At 38.6% G+C, this 21,780-nt stretch overlaps 1 protein-coding gene across 1 annotated transcript; it reads left to right on the forward strand.

Moving 5' to 3' along the window:
- The first annotated feature begins 245 nt into the window (after positions 1 to 245).
- Positions 246 to 21,649, forward strand: LOC132645266 (multisubstrate pseudouridine synthase 7). Its single transcript, XM_060362166.1, is given in 22 exon segments — positions 246 to 329; positions 332 to 477; positions 1,038 to 1,116; positions 1,202 to 1,399; positions 1,494 to 1,708; positions 2,589 to 2,661; positions 2,926 to 2,982; positions 5,947 to 6,026; positions 6,117 to 6,179; positions 6,352 to 6,439; positions 7,244 to 7,346; positions 7,509 to 7,612; positions 8,198 to 8,271; positions 9,682 to 9,746; positions 9,867 to 10,039; positions 11,126 to 11,193; positions 11,269 to 11,329; positions 17,325 to 17,362; positions 19,439 to 19,507; positions 20,191 to 20,530; positions 20,892 to 20,992; positions 21,255 to 21,649. Coding segments are annotated over 21 exon segments (2,193 nt in total). The 5' UTR covers positions 246 to 260; the 3' UTR covers positions 20,922 to 20,992; positions 21,255 to 21,649.
- Positions 21,650 to 21,780: the final 131 nt, after the last annotated feature.

Below are 21,780 nucleotides of genomic sequence, written 5' to 3' on the forward strand. Positions count from 1 at the left end.
ACATTTGAATAATGTTACGGCATTATATTTAGGATTTAGGACCAAAATCATCCATATTTTGCATACATAAGGACTATTTCAATCAAGTGAATATATCAAGGACCAAAACAATCCAACCCTCATACATTAAGGACCATTTTGATCATTTTCTCGAAATATCATGGACTATTTCAATCAAATGAATATATCAAGGACCAAAACAATCCAACCCCATACATTAAGGACCATTTTGATCATTTTCTCCTACTATCGTCGTACTAATGCTAAAAACCCTTTGTTCTAAACTGAGAAGTCATCAACAGAAACCCTGCAACAAGTTGTTGGTTCCCCCTCTAAGAATATTCTAAAACCCTATTACAACAGATTCTTTGATCACACCCTTTTTCCTGCTACTATGAAAACTATGGATGAATCTGATGTGGGTATTTCCTGCTACATTTCCAACCTCCCTGGCTTCCGTGGCATCCTCAAGCAAAGGTAGTTACACTCTATGTCTACTGGCCAAGAATATTTACTCACTTTAGCCCACTTTTTCCTTGATCACCCAGTTTAGCCCAGTTTTTACTTAAACACCTCTTATTATACACTTTTATGCAAGGTGGACACGTTGGTTACTATAAGTGTATAATATTTGTATATTGTTGTATACAAAGTGTATAAGCACTGTTGCGCAAAAAAATAAAAATAAAAAATTGGTCATGCGAATGTAAACTGAAAATATGGCTATGTAGGTGTAATATATTATGTTGGGTTGTATATTTTTGTAAAAAATCATCCTTCTTTGGAACTATTTGGTTGTTTGGTTATGTATTTGTATTTGTATTTGCATGTGTACTTCCATATGGTGTTATGTCATTAGTTGGAATTGGTAATAGAGGAATACCCATGTAAATGAAAATGCTTTGAAGAGGATATATAAGTTGGGAATTCTTTACTCTGATTTCTGTGAGCTATTTTATTCCAATTCTTGATTACAAAAAATGCGTTCTTTATTTTTAAAACGGTTCATCTTTATGGCCGTTTTGTTATGTTTCTAGGTACTCCGACTTCATTGTAAATGAAGTGGACTTAGATGAAAATGTTGTTCATTTGACTTCACTGGAGGCTCCAAAGGAGGTGGTAAGTTGACTTTAATTTCTTCCTGGTGACCTGTATGTTCATTTAAAATTGCTTTATGATATGCGCCAATATCTTCTTCCAGTGTTCGGAGGACAAGGATGTAAATGTATCTGATCAACCGAATACAAGTTATGTGACTGAGATAGAATCTTTCAGATCTCTCGCTGGCAATTCTGATGCTGACAAGCTTAAGGCTCTTATTGATAAACATAATTCTGGGGTCGATGTCATTGATGAATCCATCGTCCTTTCACCAAGTTCAGATAAATCCCATCGGACTGTTAGTCCTTATCACATGCTCGTTGGTTGTTTCTTTTGGCTTCATATGGTTCCTTTTGGAAGTATCCTATATCTGATAAGTTAATACATTTCAGGCAATTCATAACTTTTTCAAGGAAAGGTTAAAATTCCTTGTAACAGATACTATTGATGGAGTAGAGGACCAATCAAAGTGTGTTCGTGTGAGATTGAATAAGGGAGGGAATAATGGAAGGGGTAAATACTCTAGAAAAAGGAAAAACCGAGATGATAAACGTTATGACAGTAGAGGTTCAGACAGTTGGCCAGAACATCGTGGCAAGTTCCTCAGGTAAACTCTAGTTGTTGCATTTGTCTCTACTTTTTCATTCAGATCTTTTTTTGAAAAGGTACGTTTTCTACAAATTTACAGCATTACGTATCTTTTTCTTTGTTGTTCTGTGTAGATTTTTGCATCACATACAAAGTTAGGTTTTCTATTTATCAAAGAAATATTAATGGTCTCCATTTTCTTCATTCTAGAAGTCCGTACTGCGCATTTGTTGGGCTGATGAGTATATTCTGATGATATAGTCTAAAAATGGGACTAAATAGAAAAGTCAAATAATCTGGAAAAGAAGAATTGTGGAGTAATACATTTTTGGAGTGGTCAAAATACTTTTTTTGAGTGATAATTCAAACAGCTCTCCAAGGTGGAGTCGAAGAATATGTGCAAAGTGATTCTCTATAAAAGGGATTCTCAAGTGAACGCTAATTATTCATACAAGTTTACTAACATCACAATCTTTAAGCATATCAATGGATCCAGTCAATTTTGATTCTTCCAGTTGCTGATACCTTATATGATTAGTAATCTCGAGTCACTTTTGGTAAATGCTAGCACACTGAGTGCTACAACTAGACGTGGAAATGATGGTAAATTTGATTCAATGAGACAGACCAACATTAATTCCTTACTCGTGTTGTGCTGTAATGTAGTATGTATTAAGTTCTGATTTCTTTACTTACTCATACCATCGCAGGTTCTTTAACATCTATAAACAAAAGTTCTCTTTGTCTTACACATTAAATCTTATTGTTCTCACTTGATAATTTTCTGACTAATCGTTCTTGAACTTTCATGGTTATAGAAAGCGTTTTGTTGTTTTAACATCATATTGCTCTTGAATAGTATCTAAAATGGTGTTGTTGTTGCAAAATCTAAATTTTAGGTTTCATCTTTTCAAGGAGAATAAGGATACACAGGAAGCTTTAAACGTTATAGCAAAGATGCTTGGCGTTCAGGTTGGTGACACGCAATTTCCTAAAAAGAACTTACTTCGTTCAGTTTCAAAACCAAAATTCTCTTGCATATGTATGCTAGCTTTTCTAAGTTCTAACGGACGCCTGAGTTTAAACAAGAAATATTTAAAAGGCAAAAGTTCGTCCAGTTTGTATTGCTGTCAGATGTGTGCTGCAACATACAAGTAGTTCTGCATTATTGATAGCTTGATACAGAAAAATTGTAAGACAACATTGATCTGATTGATTTTATGGATGATCTGGCAGCCTAAGTCCTTTGGATTTTCTGGTACCAAAGATAAGCGTGCTGTCACAACCCAGAGGGTATGTTTTCTTGTCATCATTTTATTTTGTCGTCATTTACTTGCATCTTCATCAGGAGTTAAAAACTACGTAAGTTCTGGTCAACTTTTTGATGTCATGTGTTTCTCTACCTAGTCTCACCATCACCCATTATTAAAAAGAACTTCCACATGCTTGGTCCTGCCCGCATGTAAGGGGCTTGTTGAAGACATTTAAATAAATAAAATGTGCTCTCTTTGTCTGATTAAACTTTTAATGGGATGATACACACATTTTGACAATGTATCAACGCATGCGAAGGTCCTGGGTTCAAGTCTCACAGCTACCAATTATCAATTTTTTTGTTTCACATGCTTGGCCTATGAAAAAGAATCATATCCGAACATGAGGCGTGTTGAGCAATAATTTAATAAAAGTATGCTTGCTCTAACATTTCAAGCTTTTAGATTGAGATACTCATCCACTTCAACATGATTTAGAAGCAGTCAAAGTTCTTGGCTTCAGGTCATATTGCCACGCATTATTAATTTTTTTTTCCACGTGCTTGACCCAATGGAAAGAATTTGGCCTGCATCTGAGGAGTCGAGGGGACGTTTTGAAGGCAATATTAAATAAATAAAAATGCACTCTATAATAGTTCTATCTTTAAGACGCAATGGAGGTATCAACGCCAGGTCCATCGCTATTATTTGCTTATACAATATTTGGTCCCCATGTTATATTGTTCACACCCAGATGTCTAGCCTTGGACGTGCATGTATTGTCAAAGTGTCCCATGTTGGTTGAAGGGTGGGTTATTGTCTCCTTATATGGTCTTGAGTGATCCTCACTTCATGAGCTTTCTTTTGAGATTTAGTTAAGCCCAATGTCCATTTTCTTAACATGGTCCTAGAGCAAGCATATGACTTGAGTTCAAGTTTTACAGCCACCCATTATCAAAAGCATTTCTACATGCGTGGTTCATGGAAAACAAATTAAGCCTACATGTGAGGGGGCGTGTCGTAGACATATTAATTAAATTAAACTGTGCTCTCTTAACCGCTTAAGCTTTTCAGTTACTATTTCTATTTGATAAAACATCATTAAAATGCTTTAGGTGAGATGATATATAAATTATATCATAATATATGAATAAAAACATATATTTTTTCGATTGATATAGAAAAACATATATCTTTTCTATATTGATTGATATAGAAAAGGCCTACGACAAAGTGCCAAGAGAGGTTCTATGGAGATGCTTGGAGGCTAAAGGTGTACCTGTGGTGTACATTAGAGCGATAAAAGACATGTATGATGGAGCTAAGACCAGGGTAAGGACGGTAGGAGGAGACTCGGAGCACTTCCCTGTTATGATGGGGTTGCATCAGGGATCAGCTCTAAGCCCGTTTCTATTCGCTCTGGTGATGGATGAATTGACGCGACAAATACAAGGTGAGGTGCCTTGGTGTATGTTGTTCGCGGATGACATAGTCCTGATTGACGAGACTCGCAACGGAGTTAACGACAAACTGGAGGGCTGGAGACAGACGTTGGAGTCTAAAGGATTTAAATTGAGTAGGACCAAGACATAATACTTGGAGTGCAAGTTCAGTGGCCTACCGAGTGAGGCTGACGAGGAAGTGAGGCTTGGTACCCAGGCCATTCAAAAGAAAGGAAGTTTCAAGTATCTTGGGTCTATTATACAGGGAGATGGGGATATCGACGACGATGTTCACATCGTCTTGGTGCAGGGTGGATGAAATGGAGGCTCGCCTCCGGAGTGTTGCGCGATAAGAAAGTGCCACCAAAACTTAAAGGCAAGTTCTACAAAGTGGTGGTTAGACCGACCTTATTGTACGGGGCGGAGTGTTGGCCAGTCAAGAAATTTCACGTTCAGAAGATGAAAGTCGCGGAAATGCGAATGCTGCGGTGGATGTGTGGGCACACTAGGAGGGATAGAATTAGGAATGAAGATATCCGAGACAAGGTGGGAGTGGCATCGGTGGACGACAAGATGCGGGAAGCGAGGCTGAGATGGTTTGGGCATGTGAAGAGGAGAGACACAGATGCCCCAGTGCGGAGGTGTGAGAGGTTGGCTATGGACGGTTTCAGGAGAGGCAAAGGGAGGCCGAAGAAGTATTGGGGAGAGGTGATTAGACAGGATATGGCACAGTTTTAGCTCACCGAGGACATGACCTTAGATAGGAGGTTGTGGAGGACTCAGATTAGGATAGTAGGCTAGGTAGCTAATCCTTTCACCATAGTAGTTGTAGTTTTGCTCACTTGTTTATTGCCATTTGATTTCTGCATTTGATTGCTGCTTATATTTGTTGGGCCGTTGTACTTTGGTTATCTTAGTTATCTATAGTAGTTAATGCTCCTTTCTTTCCGGGCTGTTATACCATGACTTTCTCGCTTTTGTTATTCCTTGCTTTCATAATGTTTTCGATATGATTGGTCCTATCTAACCTTTTGTCTTGTTTTTTCCTCTCTTGTTTCTCCTCTCTTGTTCTCTTCTTGAGCCGAGGGTCTTTCGGAAACAACCGCCCTACCTTTCAAGGTGGTGGTTAGGTCTGCGTACACTCTACCCTCCCCAGACCTCACATGGTGGGATTATACTGGGTTTGTTGTTGTTTATAGAAAAAGTAATAACATAATTTTATTATTTAAATTTATAAATGTATTCTTTTAAATTGTTATTAAGAAAGGCATTTTAGTATGAATTTCTGGAAAATAGTCGATCTCTTTTTTCCAGCAAACAAAATCTTTTATCTAGAATATGTATGTGATAATTTTATATCATAGATAATTAATGTTATTAGATATTATTGGTGTGGTTTGATTCAAAACTTGGTAGTGCTTGGACATGAAAATATGTATACACATCTCCTCATTGCCCCCTTTTTTTCCGTTTCACACAACTTTTTTTCTTTTTCTATGTGGGAATACATATTTAGTGTTATCTCTTTCTATCACTAAGCTCTCACAGTTTTCACTATATAGGTAACTGTTTTCAAGCAACAAGCAAGTAAATTAGCAGCTCTCAACAGAAGATTGATTGGAATCAAAGTTGGTGACTTTTGGTGAGATCAACGCCTCTGTGTTCTATGGTCTTATGACAATCTCTCTCTCTTTCTTTGATGTAAAATGTTTCTGACGTATTGATGTTACAGCCATGTTAAAGAAGGGCTTATGCTTGGGCAGCTTTATGGGAACCGATTTACTATAACACTTCGGTATAGTTATGTTTGTATATTTCATTTGTCCATTTCTTGTGGGGTTCCGGATGGTACATGAATGCCATTTTCCTCTCTTTGCTCATGTTCCTTATTCTTTTGAAGTATGGCTGTAAAGTTTGCTGATTTTTATGTCATGTTATGTGATGGGTTGGAAGTGAAATCTTTTCAGGGGAGTGTCAGCAGAGTCCGAGGATATAATTAAAGCATCAGCAGTTGCCCTAGGAAAACATGGGTTTATAAACTATTTTGGCTTACAGGTACTACGTAGCATGCAGATCTTTTTATCTTGGTTTTGGTGGATAAGTTAGCTCTTGTTGAAATCCAGTCTAGGCCTTTCATTTTTGTTCTTCGTAAGTATCTCTTTGTAAAAGAGCTTTTACAGAAGCTATTTTTGATGTTTAAGATCATTGTGAAACTTGAGAGGGTTGGGAACTCTTTGTTCTGTACATTTTTTTTTTTTTTTTTTTTGGTGATTGCTCTAGAGTTTGGGCAGTGAATATATATACAAAAGTGTTACCTTCTCATAAAAAAAGAAGAGCTTTTACAGAAACTCTTGGAATACCTCCGACCTTATTTAGCTTTAGGAGAAACTCACTAATGAACTTCCTTTCTTCATTTTCCAATGTCTCGTTCACATACGCGTATGGTTCCCTGATAGTACAGTTAATTCATAAGTATGTCAGTATGTGGGGTAAACATAAGCTATAATTTTAAAAATACTGCTATGCTTGAGCTTATCTTTAGTCGTGCATTGCATGACATTTTAATCACCAATAAGAAGCCCGTACTCAACATAGGCAGATCAGCATTCACATTTAATAACATATTCTGGTTAATGTTGGTTTACTCCTTGATATTCTTTCAATTTTTTTGTGGCTTTCATTTTCTCTTTGGATTTTGGAGAGGGCTTTAATGAAGTTCTTAATTGGAAATAAAACATGAAACTCATTTATTGCTAAGCCTGAGTTTGAACTGTGATTGGCAAGTGAAACTGTGAAAGTCACCAATGTGCCATAATTTTGATGGCCATGTTCATCTTGTTGTCTATGTAAATATTGTAGCGGTTTGGCAGCAGTTCTGTGCCAACCCATCTAATCGGAGCTGCGTTGTTGCGTGGAGAGTGGAAAGCTGCTCTCAGCTTGATTCTTGATCCAAGAGAAGGGGATATCCTTTGCTATTTCACTTTATCCATAATTTTGCTTCTTTTTTCACTTTCTTCAACCCTTAAACATGAAAGTTCTCTTCCCAACAATTTGCTTTACAAAAATATGCACTATTATTCGTGTGTGGGCTAGAATTGTTCTCCTCAGCTTTAATCTTGAATACAGAAGAATGCCATCAGTACAGTAAGGGAGTATTACAAGGAAAGTGGTGACATTGATGGGACTTTGAGGCAGTTACCTCGTTATCTGGTTGCTGAAAAGGCGATTGTAAGTTCCAGTGAACAACACTACATATATCCCACTTGAGTCCTTTAGTTATTATTTGTAATTTAAAAAGAAAAGGTTGAATTCAGCCTCCATTGTTGTACCTCGAAGTCTAACTTCCCAAAAGTAACTGAATGTTTTGCTCATGATGAGTATTACTCCCTCCGGATCAAAAAAAAGTCCACTTAACCATTTGCACACCCCTTAAGAAAATATTAACTCCTAGACAAAAATAGGTAATTTGACTAAACTACCGCTAATTAAATAGGCATTGGGATTTGATCATATAAGACTTAATAGGGGCAAATATGGAAAAACAAGGTTAATTCTTTCTTGATTTGCTAAGTGGACTCTTTTTTTGATCCAAGAAAAAAAGGCTAAGTGGACTCTTTTTTTGATCCGGAGGGAGTACCATTTAATGACTTGCAATAATCTAAGTTTGCCTTGCTTATTTATCTATACGTCTGATTTTGCTTTTTTGACATTCTACATTCCATTATTTGTGCTGTCCTTGACTTCCCAGTATTTGTGATAGGCGATTGTGTTATTATGTTCTACAATTGACATTTCGTGTCAACATTATAAAAGTTGCAGTGCCTGAAAAAATCTCCTGGAAACTATCTACAAGCTCTGAAGGCCATACCCAGGACTCTCCGAATGATGTAAGTGGCATTCATAGCAGGATTCACTATTTCGTCTTGTACGTTACATATTTGTCTGAAATTTAGTGATTGAAAGGTGAAGCAAGAAAGTGCAAATACATGCAACTCATTTTTCGTAGTCACTTCCCTTGATTTGAGTCTTTGCTTTTATGAACACATTTTATTTATCTGAGATTTGCATTTAGATAATCCTTTTCCTGAGCTCTCTGATCAAGGTGTCTTCATAGCATGCTCAGTTATCAGTTATCAATAGTAGGGCCAGTGCCTGTTCCTACTTTTGTTGAACTACAGTTAGTTTCAAGTCAAAGCTTCTTTCTTACTGCTAAAGCTGTTACTCTCGCCGGATCAAAAAAAGAGTCCACTTAGCCATTTGCACACCTCCTAAGAAAATACTAACTCCTAGACAAATATAGGTAATTTGACTAAACTGCCCCTAATTAAATAGGCATTGGGATTTGATCATATAACACTTTAATAGGGGTAAATCTGGAAAAACAAGGTTAATTCTTTCTTGATTTGATAAGTGGACACTTTTTTTACCCAAGAAAAAAAGGCTAAGTGGACACTTTTTTTTGATCCGGAGGGAGTATTATTTCTTGACCCATACCCGGTAGCAGCTTGCTACTTGGGTATCACCATAGGAAGCTTCATCGTTAAAAAAATAGTCCTCCCTCAGCTTTTGCACAGCCCTCATCCCCCCTCTCTCCACCAACACGTTAGCAGGAAAAAGACGTGAATAGTCTGAGGTAGTTGTTTTTCTTTTGTGTTTCCATTTTTGAAATCTCTCTTTCTTCTAACTCAGAAAAGTAAATCCACAGAGAAATTTAAACGAAGATAATCACAACTTATGATCACTTTTTCCTCTTGCATCCCCTTCCTCAAACAAATTCAGTATATATGTGGGCCTTGTTTATCAGAGCCCTTGATTCGATAGATTCTTCTAGATATACCTCCACAAGGATGTCATCCGAAAAATATGCATGATGAACACTTCAGGAAGAAACCCTTGTTAAATTACTTGTATGTCAATTCTCAAAAAGTTCTTCTCAGTGCCCGACTTCTCTAGTACTGTAATCTGAAAATCCTTTATACTTTTCTGTTTATGTATCAAACCTCTATCGGTACAGTTCAAAGAATAACTCATTGGGCCCTAAGGTAAATAATGTGAAACCATCAGCTCAATTCTAAACCAGAAATGCAGATTTAAAGAAGGTGAAGCATTCCAGTATTGAAAAGCTATCCAGATTTGTAGAACTCTACAGCTTCTTACCTGCTTCCAAGAGTGTAAAGCTATAAACATCAATTGATCATGAGATTTAAGGGGCTTAAAGGGGCCGGGAGTACAGAAAAGGGTCATGCATAACTTTTCAAGTTTGAGCTTTTATAATGATACAGATCTTCTCTTTTTAGGTATGTACATAGCTATCAAAGTTATCTTTGGAACCATGCAGCGAGCATGAGAGTGCAAAAGCATGGTTTGCGTTATTCAACTTCTATTAACTATTTTTCTTATGTATATATGTTGATCGGAATGTACTTATGGATACTTGAGTGTAACACTGATTCTCAGCCATTTTCATTGCCCCATATCATAGGGTTTGACCAAGTTGTGTTGGGAGATTTGGTGTATTCAAAAGAACAACATAAAGAGAAAGAACCTTTTGTTGTTGAATTTGAAGACGTGAATGACAATAACATGGATGATTATAGCAATCTGGACGAGACCTCAGAGACTGATGTTCCTGAAGAAAGAAATATACCAGTCAAGGTTGGTATCTGGATTTTCTAAGAACAAGAGCTGTTCCTTAAATTTCTAAGCGAAGAGTTTATATGAAAAACATTGCATGACAGATGGGTTCATATGTCTTCCCTCCATCTCTAGGCAGAGCTCCATTTCATATTCTGAGGACATAGTAACAAGAAGTCAAGAACCCATAATAAGATTAAACAAAGGGCCTTTTAACTCCCCAGCCCACTCTCTGGGTCTCCAGCTTGAGGAGACTCAAAACAAGCCCGCATTTTGTACAGAAGTTCGTCCCTGACAGTATGTTGTATAGGGTATGTCCAAATGAAATAAGCAAAGAGATATACAGCCTATATCACTATGATTTTTCATTTAATGGGTAAAGTTACTATTAGGGTTATGAATTACAGGGTGCTCTGAAGCGGGTGGTATATCATATACATGAACTTACTTGCATGAACAGTTAGTGGCTTACAACATTTTGACTATAAGAGACCCTGCTGCTAAATCCCTATGCAACAACTACTACGCCTCAGTCTCAAACAAGTAGGGGTAAGCTATATGCATCCTCACTGACCATGTTTTACCATTTGAATTCATCTCAGGCCAACATTTTACAAAATAAAAATAAATTAAAAAGTCCCAGAGGTTCTCTATATGTTTGACTTGCGTGATGCTTGTAAATCCCCATGCAACTGAAAAAAAAAAAAAGGAGGATGCAAAGTGCAACTTAGAGACCTGGATGGCCACCATTTATCCAGTTGTATGGTGAAATGGATGGTGTTAATTTGTTATATATTCTGCAGGATTGTCAATTATCAGTTATTTATGATATGGGGGGAATAGTTTCTTTTCTGATGTTTAACACTGCGTCTGTTTTAATTAAATGTTAGAAAGTACACCTAGTCGCTTCAGACTCATGCCTACTGAAGTTGCTGAGAGGTAAGGAAAAGTTAAATTGCTTAAAAAATTTCGATCTTGTGGTACCTCTTCTGTATTGAGTTTCCTCGTGTTGCTTGGTATTGAGGCATAGTTGTTTGGTACCTTCGCTTCTTCTGTGAGCAGTTCTCATCTGTCTAATTAAGTCAAGCGATAATTGCCATTTTACAGGCTATAAATGAAGAAGACCTTAAATCTGGTACATATACCATCGATGATGTACTTCTGCCTTTGCCTGGGTAAGATAATATAATGTTTACAATATTCTTTGAGTTATTGTTTGCTTTTGTTTGTGAGACATATTATAATGGCAGGTCTAGGGTTATTTATCCATCAAATGACATTGGTGAAGTTTACCGTGACTTGGCACAGAAGGTATTTTTTCTTCATCTAAAGTGCTGAGCTGGTTGATACATGTACTCGATTATGCTTTGCCAATTACTACTTTTTCTTCTTATGTATTTTGGTGGTATATTGTTGAAAGAAAAATGCATTGAGGGATTGGAGGTGTTTGTTCTGTTGGGTCCATCCCCTTATTTTGAGGAAGAAAACACCTCCCTTATTTTAGGGAAGAAAACACTTCCCTTGTTTTGAGGAAGAAAACACTTCCCTTGTTTTGAGGAAGAAAACATCTTCCTTGTCTTTGGAAAATTGTCAAGTGCTTGCTTGAGTCACTAATGACATCAATAGGTTCATCTCATACCTATAAATAGGGAAGCTTTCTCATTTGCTAGACACACCAAAATTGAAGAAGACAACACATCCCATAGAGAGAAAAATCTAAGAGAAATACTCTTAGTGAAAGGCTTAAGTAAGAGAAGTCTTTGAGAGTAAAAATTCTTGAGTGTAATTGGGATTGGGGTTGTGAGGTTGAGTGTTGTAAACACTTGTAATATTTCTTCTTTAATAAGATCTGCAGCAGCAACGTGGACGTAGCTCTCACATTAAGGGTGAACCACTATAAATTTGTGTGTGCTATTTATTCTTCGCTTACATCACGACGTAAGTAGGTTCTGTCTAAGGAGGTTGGTATTTAAGTGGTCCAGCTGTGACCCTCCAATCTTTCCTGGGAACCTGCTTACAAAGGTCGGATTTGGGATTCAAATCCTAACAACTGGTATCAGAGCAACAGGTTGTGTTGTGATTTAGAAACGATGGGAGGCGAAGATGGTACGACGCACGGCATCGGTAAATTCGATGGTACAGATTTTGCGTTCTGGAGAATGCAAATTGAAGATTATATATATGGCAGAAAGCTTCATGAACCTCTGAGTCCGAAACCAGAGGAGATGAAGCAAGCAGATTGGGTCTCCTCGACAGACAAGTTCTGGGAGTCATTCGGCTGACGCTGTCAAAGAACGTTGCTCACAACGTGGCAAAGGAGAAGACCACCGCAGATATGATGAAGGTATTGTCTGACATGTATGAGAAACCTTCGACAAATAATAAGGTATTTCTCATGAAGAAACTATTTCATCTAAAGATGATGGAAAATGCTCATGTTGCTGCACACGTAAATGAATTCAATACCATTGTAAATCAATTGTCATCGGTAAAAATTGATTTCGATGATGAAGTGCAAGCTCTAATTTTGTTGGCATCCCTACCAAATAGCTGGGAGCCAATGAGAGCAGCGGTTAGTAATTCTGTCGGCAGTAACAAACTAAAGTTCAACGATGTTAGGGATCGTATCCTTGCTGAGGAGGTGCGCAGGACAGATTCTGGAGAGGCATCGACGAGTTCTGCTTTTAATGTTGAAAACAGAAGCAGAAATTATGACAGAAACTACAACCGAAATAGGGGCAGATCGAAGTCAAGGAATGGCAGGGGTCAATCCAGACCAGGACGAACACTTGAGTGTTGGAACTGTGGAAAACCAGGTCACTTCAAGAAGAACTGCAGGGCGCCAAAGAAGGAGGACAACAAGGGGGCTGGAATCAACGCTGCTACGGAAGACATTGGCGATGCGTTGTTGCTATCGGTTGACAGCCCGATAGACTCTTGGGTGCTTGACTCAGGAGCGTCCTTTCATACCACCCCACATCATGATATAATGACAAACTACGTGGCTGGGAATCTCGACAAAGTTTATTTAGCCGATGGAGAGCCGCTAGACGTTGTTGGCACGGGAGACATTAATTTGAAGATGTCAAATGGATCCTCGTGGAAGATTACAAAAGTTAGACATGTTCCAAAGCTGATGCGAAACCTGATCTCAGTAGGTCAGCTTGATGATGAGGGATATGATCTCAACTTTGGTAATGGGTCTTGGAAGGTGGCGAAAGGTGCTATGGTAGTTGGCCGAGGAAAGAAGATTGACACTCTCTACATGACGACTAGCTGTCGTGATACTGTTGCTGTGGTTGACAACACAAAGAAGACATATTTGTGGCATTGTCGGCTGGGACATATCAGCCAGAAGGGGATGAAGCTGTTGGTGACAAATGGCTTAATTCCGGAGCTGAAGACGGTGGACCTTCATACGTGTGAGAGCTGTATTCTCGGAAAACAAAAGCGAGTAAGCTTCTCAAATGCAGGCAGGGAGTTGAAGGTCGAGAAGCTGGAATTGGTGCACACAGACGTGTGGGGACCTACCATTGTCCCCTCTCTTGGAGGATCACACTACTACGTGACCTTCATTGATGATTCAACCAGGAAGGTGTGGGTTTACTTTATGAAAAATAAATCCGATGTGTTTAGTGTATTCAAAAGATGGAAAGCCATGGTTGAGAATGAAACAAACCTCAAGTTGAAGTGTTTGAGGTCCGACAACGGCGGAGAATACACTGATGGTGATTTCAAACGGTACTGTGCCGATAATGGGATCAAGATGATGAAGACTATTCCTGGAACGCCGCAACAAAATGGAATAGCCGAAAGAATGAACCGAACGTTGAACGAGCGTGCTCGGAGTATGAGAATACACTCTGGACTACCCAAGACATTCTGGGCAGATGCAGTCAATACCGCGGCCTTCTTAATTAACCGAGGACCGTCAGTTCCCTTGGATTTCAGAATTCCAGAAGAAGTCTGGAGTGGCAAGAAGGTAAATCTATCATTTCTGAAAGTGTTCGGCTGCTTATCATATGTTCATAATGATGATACGGCTAGAAGCAAGCTTGATCCAAAATCAAAGAAGTGTTACTTTATTGGCTATGGTGACACCGAGCTTGGTTACCAATTTTGGGATGAACAAAATCGGAAGATCATCCGAAGCAGGAATGTTGTCTTCAACGAAGAGGTACTGTACAAAGACAAGTTGCAAAAAAATTCAGAATGTCAGGACAAGGAATCGGAAATAGTCGATTTGAGGGACTTCCCGACACCTGAGCCGCAGCCAGGTACAGCCGAGGCAGAGGAACAAACAATCCGAGAAGGTGCTGATGAAAGTGCCGATTCTGAAACAAATAAGCAGACGCCAATCACAGAACTACGTAGATCATCCAGGATCAGGAAGCCGATTCATAGGTACTCTCCATCCCTCAACTACATTCTACTCACTGATAGAGGGGAGCCGGAATGTTATGAAGAAGCAATGCAAGTCGATGAATCGACCAAGTGGGAGCTGGCAATGAAAGATGAGATAGATTTACTATCGGCAAATCATACATGGGAATTAGCCGAGTTGCCAAAGGATAAGAGGGCATTGCAAAACAAATGGGTTTATCGGATAAAGGAAGAACCCAATGGAAGCAAGCGTTATAAAGCAAGGCTGGTTGCAAAGGGATTTCAACAGAAAGAAGGCATCGACTATACGGAGATCTTCTCTCCCGTAGTCAAGATGGTGACTATCAGAACTGTTCTTGGACTGGTAGCAAAGGAAAATCTACATCTGCAACAGATGGACGTGAAAATTGCATTTCTTCACGGTGATCTAGACGAGGAAATCTACATGCGACAACCGGAGGGATTCAAAGTCAAAGGAAAGGAGAATCTGGTGTGCAAACTTCAAAAGAGTCTGTACGGACTAAAACAGGCTCCAAGACAGTGGTATTTAAAGTTTGACAGCTTTATGAAGAAAGCTGATTTTTCAAGGTGCGAGGCAGATCACTGTTGTTACTTCAAGAAATTTGAAGACTCGTACATGATACTGCTACTCTATGTCGACGACATGCTAATCGTAGGAGCAAACCTACAGGAGATTGATCGGTTGAAAAAAAGGTTATCGGAAGAGTTTGCAATGAAGGATTTGGGAGCTGCAAAGCAAATCCTTGGGATGAGAATCGATCGAAGCAAGGAGGGCATCAAACTCTCACAAGAAGAATATGTGAGGAAAGTTATCAAAAGGTTCAACATGCATGATGCCAAGCCAGTCAGCACTCCCTTGGCTGGACACCTTCGGTTGTCAAAGGATCAGTCGTTGACAACCGAGGATGAGAAGAAGCAGATGAACAAGATACCTTATGCATCTGCAATCGGTAGTCTTATGTATGCAATGATATGTACAAGGCCAGACATTGCACATGCAGTGGGAGTTGTCAGCCGATTTATGAGCAATCCGGGAAAGCAACACTGGGAGGCTGTGAAGTGGATATTCAGATATCTGAAAGGCAGCTCGAGTTCAGCTCTGTATTTCTGAAAATCAGAAACAGGATTGCAAGGGTATGTTGATGCTGACAACGGCGGTGATGTTGATAGCAGAAAGAGCACATCCGGGTATGTTTACACCTTCGGAGGTACTGCAATCTCTTGGGTTTCCAAGTTGCAAAAGATAGTAGCTCTCTCTAGTTGTGAGGCTGAGTACGTTGCTGTGACGGAGGCCACAAAGGAAATGATGTGGCTACAATCTTTTCTGCGGGAATTGGATCAGGACCACGAGGGAAGTGTGCTATATTGTGATAGCCAAAGTGCCATTCATTTGGCAAAGAACCCGGTCTACCATGCTCGAACAAAGCGCATACAACTCCGGTACCATTTCATTAGATCAGCTTTGGAAGATGGAGCGCTAGTGCTTGAGAAGATCGCAGGGAGTCAGAATCCAGCAGACATGCTGACAAAGGCAGTGACGATAGACAAACTAAAGCTATGCTCAGCTTCAGTTGGCCTGCACGAAGTATGAAACTAGGAAAGAACTGCTGCATCGATCAAAGTGTGAAGACAAATTAAAATTAGTCTTCAAGTGGGAGATTTGTTGGGTCCATCCCCTTATTTTGAGGAAGAAAACACCTCCCTTATTTTAGGGAAGAAAACACCTCCCTTATTTTTGGGAAGAAAACACTTCCCTTGTTTTGAGGAAGAAAACACTTCCCTTGTTTTGAGGAAGAAAACATCTTCCTTGTCTTTGGAAAATTGTCAAGTGCTTGCTTGAGTCACTAATGACATCAATAGGTTCATCTCATACCTATAAATAGGGAAGCTTTCTCATTTGCTAGACACACCAAAATTGAAGAAGACAACACATCCCATAGAGAGAAAAATCTAAGAGAAATACTCTTAGTGAAAGGCTTAAGTAAGAGAAGTCTTTGAGAGTAAAAATTCTTGAGTGTAATTGGGATTGGGGTTGTGAGGTTGAGTGTTGTAAACACTTGTAATATTTTTTCTTTAATAAGATCTGCAGCAGCAACGTGGACGTAGCTCTCACATTGAGGGTAAACCACTATAAATCTGTGTGTGCTATTTATTCTTCGCTTACATCACGACGTAAGTAGGTTCTGTCTAAGGAGGTTGGTATTTAAGTGGTCCAGCTGTGACCCTCCAATCTTTCCTGGAACCTGCTTACAAAGGTCGGATTTGGGATTCAAATCCTAACATGTTCCATTATAAAGAAAGAAACTACATGGTACCTGAAACTAGATCGGTTTGGCAAGACCATGACATTCTACTGCTGAAGGCTATTTACAAGGACTTGACTCCTGTTGAACAGGCTCTTGTTTCTTTGAACATCCTTTTTCCTTTTCTCTGCGGATTGTTGTTCCTCTGGCTGAGCATCAGTCTGTCTGTTAGATTTGTCTTGAAATTGCGGCCAAGCTGCACAACTTTTTCTGTTCAATCTCTGCCTGATTGAAATTTGTTATATGCAATATTTTATTTATAGTTTCTAGACAGCGTATTAAGTGCTTTAACAAAAAAAGCATGCAAAGCCGAACAAAGTTTTGCTCACTGTCTCATATGGTTCTCCGTACACCTACAGTGACAATCATAACTTCATATTAAGATTTTTAACCTTCCACTATTTAGTTCATATAACAATGTTTTGTAATTCATGAAGTGCATTTAGCTTCTTGTTTAACTTTTGAAGTACATGGGAAAGTTGAATGGTTCAAAGAGATTTGCTTCTGAAGTTATCAATACCTTTGTTCAGTCAATTGTGATAACTGTGATTGCTGTTTGTAATTTTATTCATATCTGCTCTCTTTTATTTACTGGTCAGGATGGTATCAGCTTGAAAGAGACTGCACATAAGATCAAGTGAGTAAAACATTTTCTTTAAATTCGAATAATTGATCCACTTTTTCATTAGTTGCTCGATCCTTTTTTGTGTAAGTAATTTATTTCTTAGAATGTACGTCATGTCGGCATTATACTGTACAATAAATCAGAAACGTTATTTAGCTTGATAATAGCTACACAATGCGATATGCAAGGTATAAAAGACAAATAGTATCAAACAAAGTCATCTCTTTTGTCCCTTTTCCATCTTTTGTACAATCCTCTCAGGAGTGTCCTCATATCTTTTAATGTAAACTCCTGAATAAAGTTTACATGTAGAATGGTTATTATCTCAAAAGGCATGCCATATTTTCATTATTGATTGCTACGAGGATTTTCACAACATAGGCAATTATTTCCACCAATTCTCCTCTCTCCCATGCTTCATGTGCCGGTATTTATAGAGCATTCTAGATTAAGGCTCTCAACTGTTACAGTTTCACTCTCATTACTCCTTGTAGCTCTCCTCGCTTCTCTCCACTAGTGCTCTTTATCTGATAAGAGATCTATTGCTCCCTCCTTTAACCCTCAAATGCCACCTCCACAAATTTTTCGAAGTCCAAAATTCTTTTCTCAAATCCAATTTAAGAGTTTTCTCTCTTCTCTCTTCTCTCGCTTTCGCCAGTATTGTATTGCTTATGTTTAGTTTCTTTTTCATCCCATTGCTTTCCCCTGATCCATCTCCCTTATATCTCAGTTTCACTATAATTCTCCCCCTCAATATCACAGGGGCCAATGGTATACAACTCTTTAAAGTCAACAGAATCGTTGCAATTAAGTCAGAATGTCCTAAATTCATTCTAGATAGAATATATTCTTTCCTATATCTGTCGTAACTAGGTATCTCGGGATTTTGGTAATTTTCCTTATCACCTAATTTTATTTAAATCAATACTTTATCTATTTCTAGTAGCCTAAACTGCTATTATATAGGAGGCTTATCGTAAGATCTCTCCTTTTCTTTCTCCATGTGGTATCAAGACCTCCACAACTTTTCCTAACTTTCTTAAATTTGCTAGCTTGGATACTCTTTCAGCGACCGTTCTAGCAACACTGTTTATTTCATCGACAAATTAGCTTTATATCATCCTCTGCCGCCTGCTCTAATCTCCCAGAAACGGTTCACATTCCATGGATGGATACGATCCACTACTAGAATACCTCTTGTTTAGAGCATTACACTCTGTGCTAGCGGTCCATAGATCGAGAAACAGGTAAGAGTCCTTCAGCCATCAAGTTCCTTGTCCCAATCATGATTTGCTTCTTGACATCTAAGCAATATCGCGTCTTCTAGCCTGGCAATCTTCAATCTAGAGCCCGTTTGGATTGGCTTATAAGTTGCTGAAAACAGCTTATAAGTCAGCTTTTTTGAGTGTTTGGCTGGCCATCTTATAAGTCATTTTGTGCTTAAAATAAGCCCAAAAAAATAATTGGGCCCGTTTGGCTTAGCTTATCTAAAGCAGCTTATAAGCTGCTTTTTTTAAGCCCATCCAAACAGGCTCCTAGTTATCTTCAATCTGGTTGTGGCTCCATCCCAAACAGCCCAATCGGCGATTGCATCTACCTAAAACGTTTGAGGATCAAATCCTTGAGAGGCATATTTCTAAGGAACTTCATTCTTCTGCTCCCTCACTCTCGTGATAACGAGAATACATGCTCACGTCCCGCGAAAGTCTGTTAAAGGTGCTGTTGAGGTAAAGCTCCATCTATAAAGTTCTCTAAAAGACCTTGCCTGAATCATGCCTCCAACCCTGATACAATTTGATTTATTTCTCTCTTTGCTGTACAGTGGGCTTATTTTTCTTTAGTATAATACATTTCTGGCGCGCGCACACACACACAACCCAAAAAAAAAAAAGAAAAAAAAGAAAAAAGGAGATCATGTGTGGAAAAGATGATAGTTACCTGATGCTTTCATTATCATTAACCCTAGAGTGGACTGAAGTCTGAACTTATGGAAGAAAGGAATTATTTCTCTACTGTACAGTCTTTACAATTGCTGCTATAGATGACCTGATGTAATTTCCCGAACTTAAACCCTCCTCTTTGTTGCAGGGAATTCTCCATAACCAATATGACTGGAGCTTACAGACGTGTGTTTCAAAAACCGAAGGATTTTGAATGGTAGGTCAGACATGGTTGCACATACCTAGTTTCAGTTTTAATGCGTTGTCACGTTGTTCCATCCTTTCCAGGTTTGCTTGAATTCTGTTCAGCAGCCCAAAGACTTGTAACTTATCTTGTGTGTTTTGCTTGCTGCACAAGTGTTAGTGTTCGTTTGGACCTGGATCTGAGAAGACTTCTCAAGATGCCTTTTCTCCAAACTTTGAGTTTTCTGTTCATTCACGCGTGGATCCTTGGAGACCACCTCGGGATTTTCCATCACAAGATGATAATAATAATAATAATAATTTTGTTAACTACTCTTATTAGTGTTAACTATTTTTATTCATTATAATCATCAATATGAATGTATTTCAACATTATAAGTACTTTTGCTACTATTATCATAATGAATGCACTTCTTGACCCCAAAAAAAAAAGAAAAAAAGAATGCACTTCAGTTTTTTAATTAATTGAAATATCAGTAAGCTTTAACTTTGTTTCAGAGTTTTAATTGTGATTTGATGACTGATCTGATTAATATTTGCCAGTTTTCAAAAATGTTAGTTGGATATACTCTTTAGAATTCTAATTCTCACCCCACCCTTGATAAACAAACTGTCTACATGAGATTGTAACTTAATTTTGTATTGGACAAGAAGCTGCCGTTTTTGTCCTTTTGAAGCCGTTTATTGTTTTTTCAGGGAACTGCTTAGTTACACGGATGGAACTATACCTCTAGCCGAGACAGATTTTGATGTCATTTCCAAGTCAGTAAAGAAAAGCAAGGTCAGAGAGGAGGACTCTGCCAATGGAAGCGAGGAACTTCCTGCTGACTCTTCAGTAATCTCTGTAGGTGGTGACATGCTTCCAGAAAAAGGGCGTGAGGAAAAGATTAACAGTGAAGCAGGGATGCAATCAGAGAAATCTCAGAGTGGTGGTAATGCTGAGGGGAGCCAGATGGCTCTCAAGCTGAGCTTTACACTACCAGCTTCTTGCTATGCGACTATGGCTGTGAGGGAGCTACTGAAAACATCCACTTCTGTATGTTACTTGACGATACTTGCCATTTTAGTGTGGATTTTTACTCATGGGACGAAATCAGTAACAGAAGCATATATTTCTCCCACCAAAAAGTTATCTTGATAAACCTTTTAATTTTATGCTGACATAGGAGGTTAAACTTACCGGGGTGGGGGTGGGGGTGGGGGGTGGGGTGTTAACGACAAAAGAAATAAGTGAATCAATCCTTCGGTCTCCGAGTTCAACAACTGCTGGCTGACTTTTTCCTCTATCCCTGATTTAGCTTGAAATGTGTTGTTTTTTCGTATTGCATATATTGATACGTAGGCCTACTGATGCAGTGCATGGATGAAAACTGATATTTCTTACTTGCTATGTGCAGGTTGCATTTCACAAGTCACTAAATGATTAAGCAAACACTCGGCTACAAAGAAAATCTTGGCTTTTGAAGTGGTTAACTTTGCTAAGTACCATTGTGCTATGGTAAGATTTTCTTTTCCTCTTAGCTTTTGCTTTTGACTTGCGAAATAATGTGTTATATGTTACAATGAGAAAAAAGATTCAAACAAAAGGGTACCAGCAGCAGCACCTAGGCCTAGTCCCTCTTCTAATTCCCTGCCCATTAGGAGGGAAAGAGAAACTCTGCAAATTAAAATTACGAGGATAAATGAAATTGACTGAGAAACTTGCATGAGGCTCGCTTCTCGCTTTTTTATTTGGATATAAACCAAATGTATATCTGCAGGTTTTGGGGGAACATTGTGCTTCCCGCGATCAATGTGATGTTGCAAAGTCTTCCAGAAGGAAATTAGCTATGCTTTTTTGTCTCCGCCTTTCAGTCAGGGGACATATTATAGTGCTTCCAGTTTCTTTCATTGTATTGCTATTCACCTTTGCAATAAGTTTTACTTAAGTTATCGATTAGCGAATCTGAAGTATAGTGTAAGATCCGATTTGAATCGGATGTGCACCACCATTTGAAGAGATACTTTTGATGTAGTGTTTACAAGTGAAAATTCTAACTTGTAAGATGGTACTTATTTAACTGAACAATATGCTATGACCCCTTTTTTTCATGGTTGTTTATCTGTTACCATGTAATCTACAATTTGGTATATGCATGCGGTGGAATTACCCTCACTTTATGTGCTATTTTGCGATTTTTCAGCATCTTATAATGGCGTTTATTTACTTTAAGTAATTAAGTGAACTATTCCCTGCATAGTCGTAACTAAAGTGAAACTGCAGATACATAATTGAAGGTGCTCTAC

This window comes from Lycium barbarum, chromosome 6 (genome assembly GCF_019175385.1).
Source record: "Lycium barbarum isolate Lr01 chromosome 6, ASM1917538v2, whole genome shotgun sequence".
Classification (NCBI taxonomy): domain Eukaryota; kingdom Viridiplantae; phylum Streptophyta; class Magnoliopsida; order Solanales; family Solanaceae; genus Lycium; species Lycium barbarum.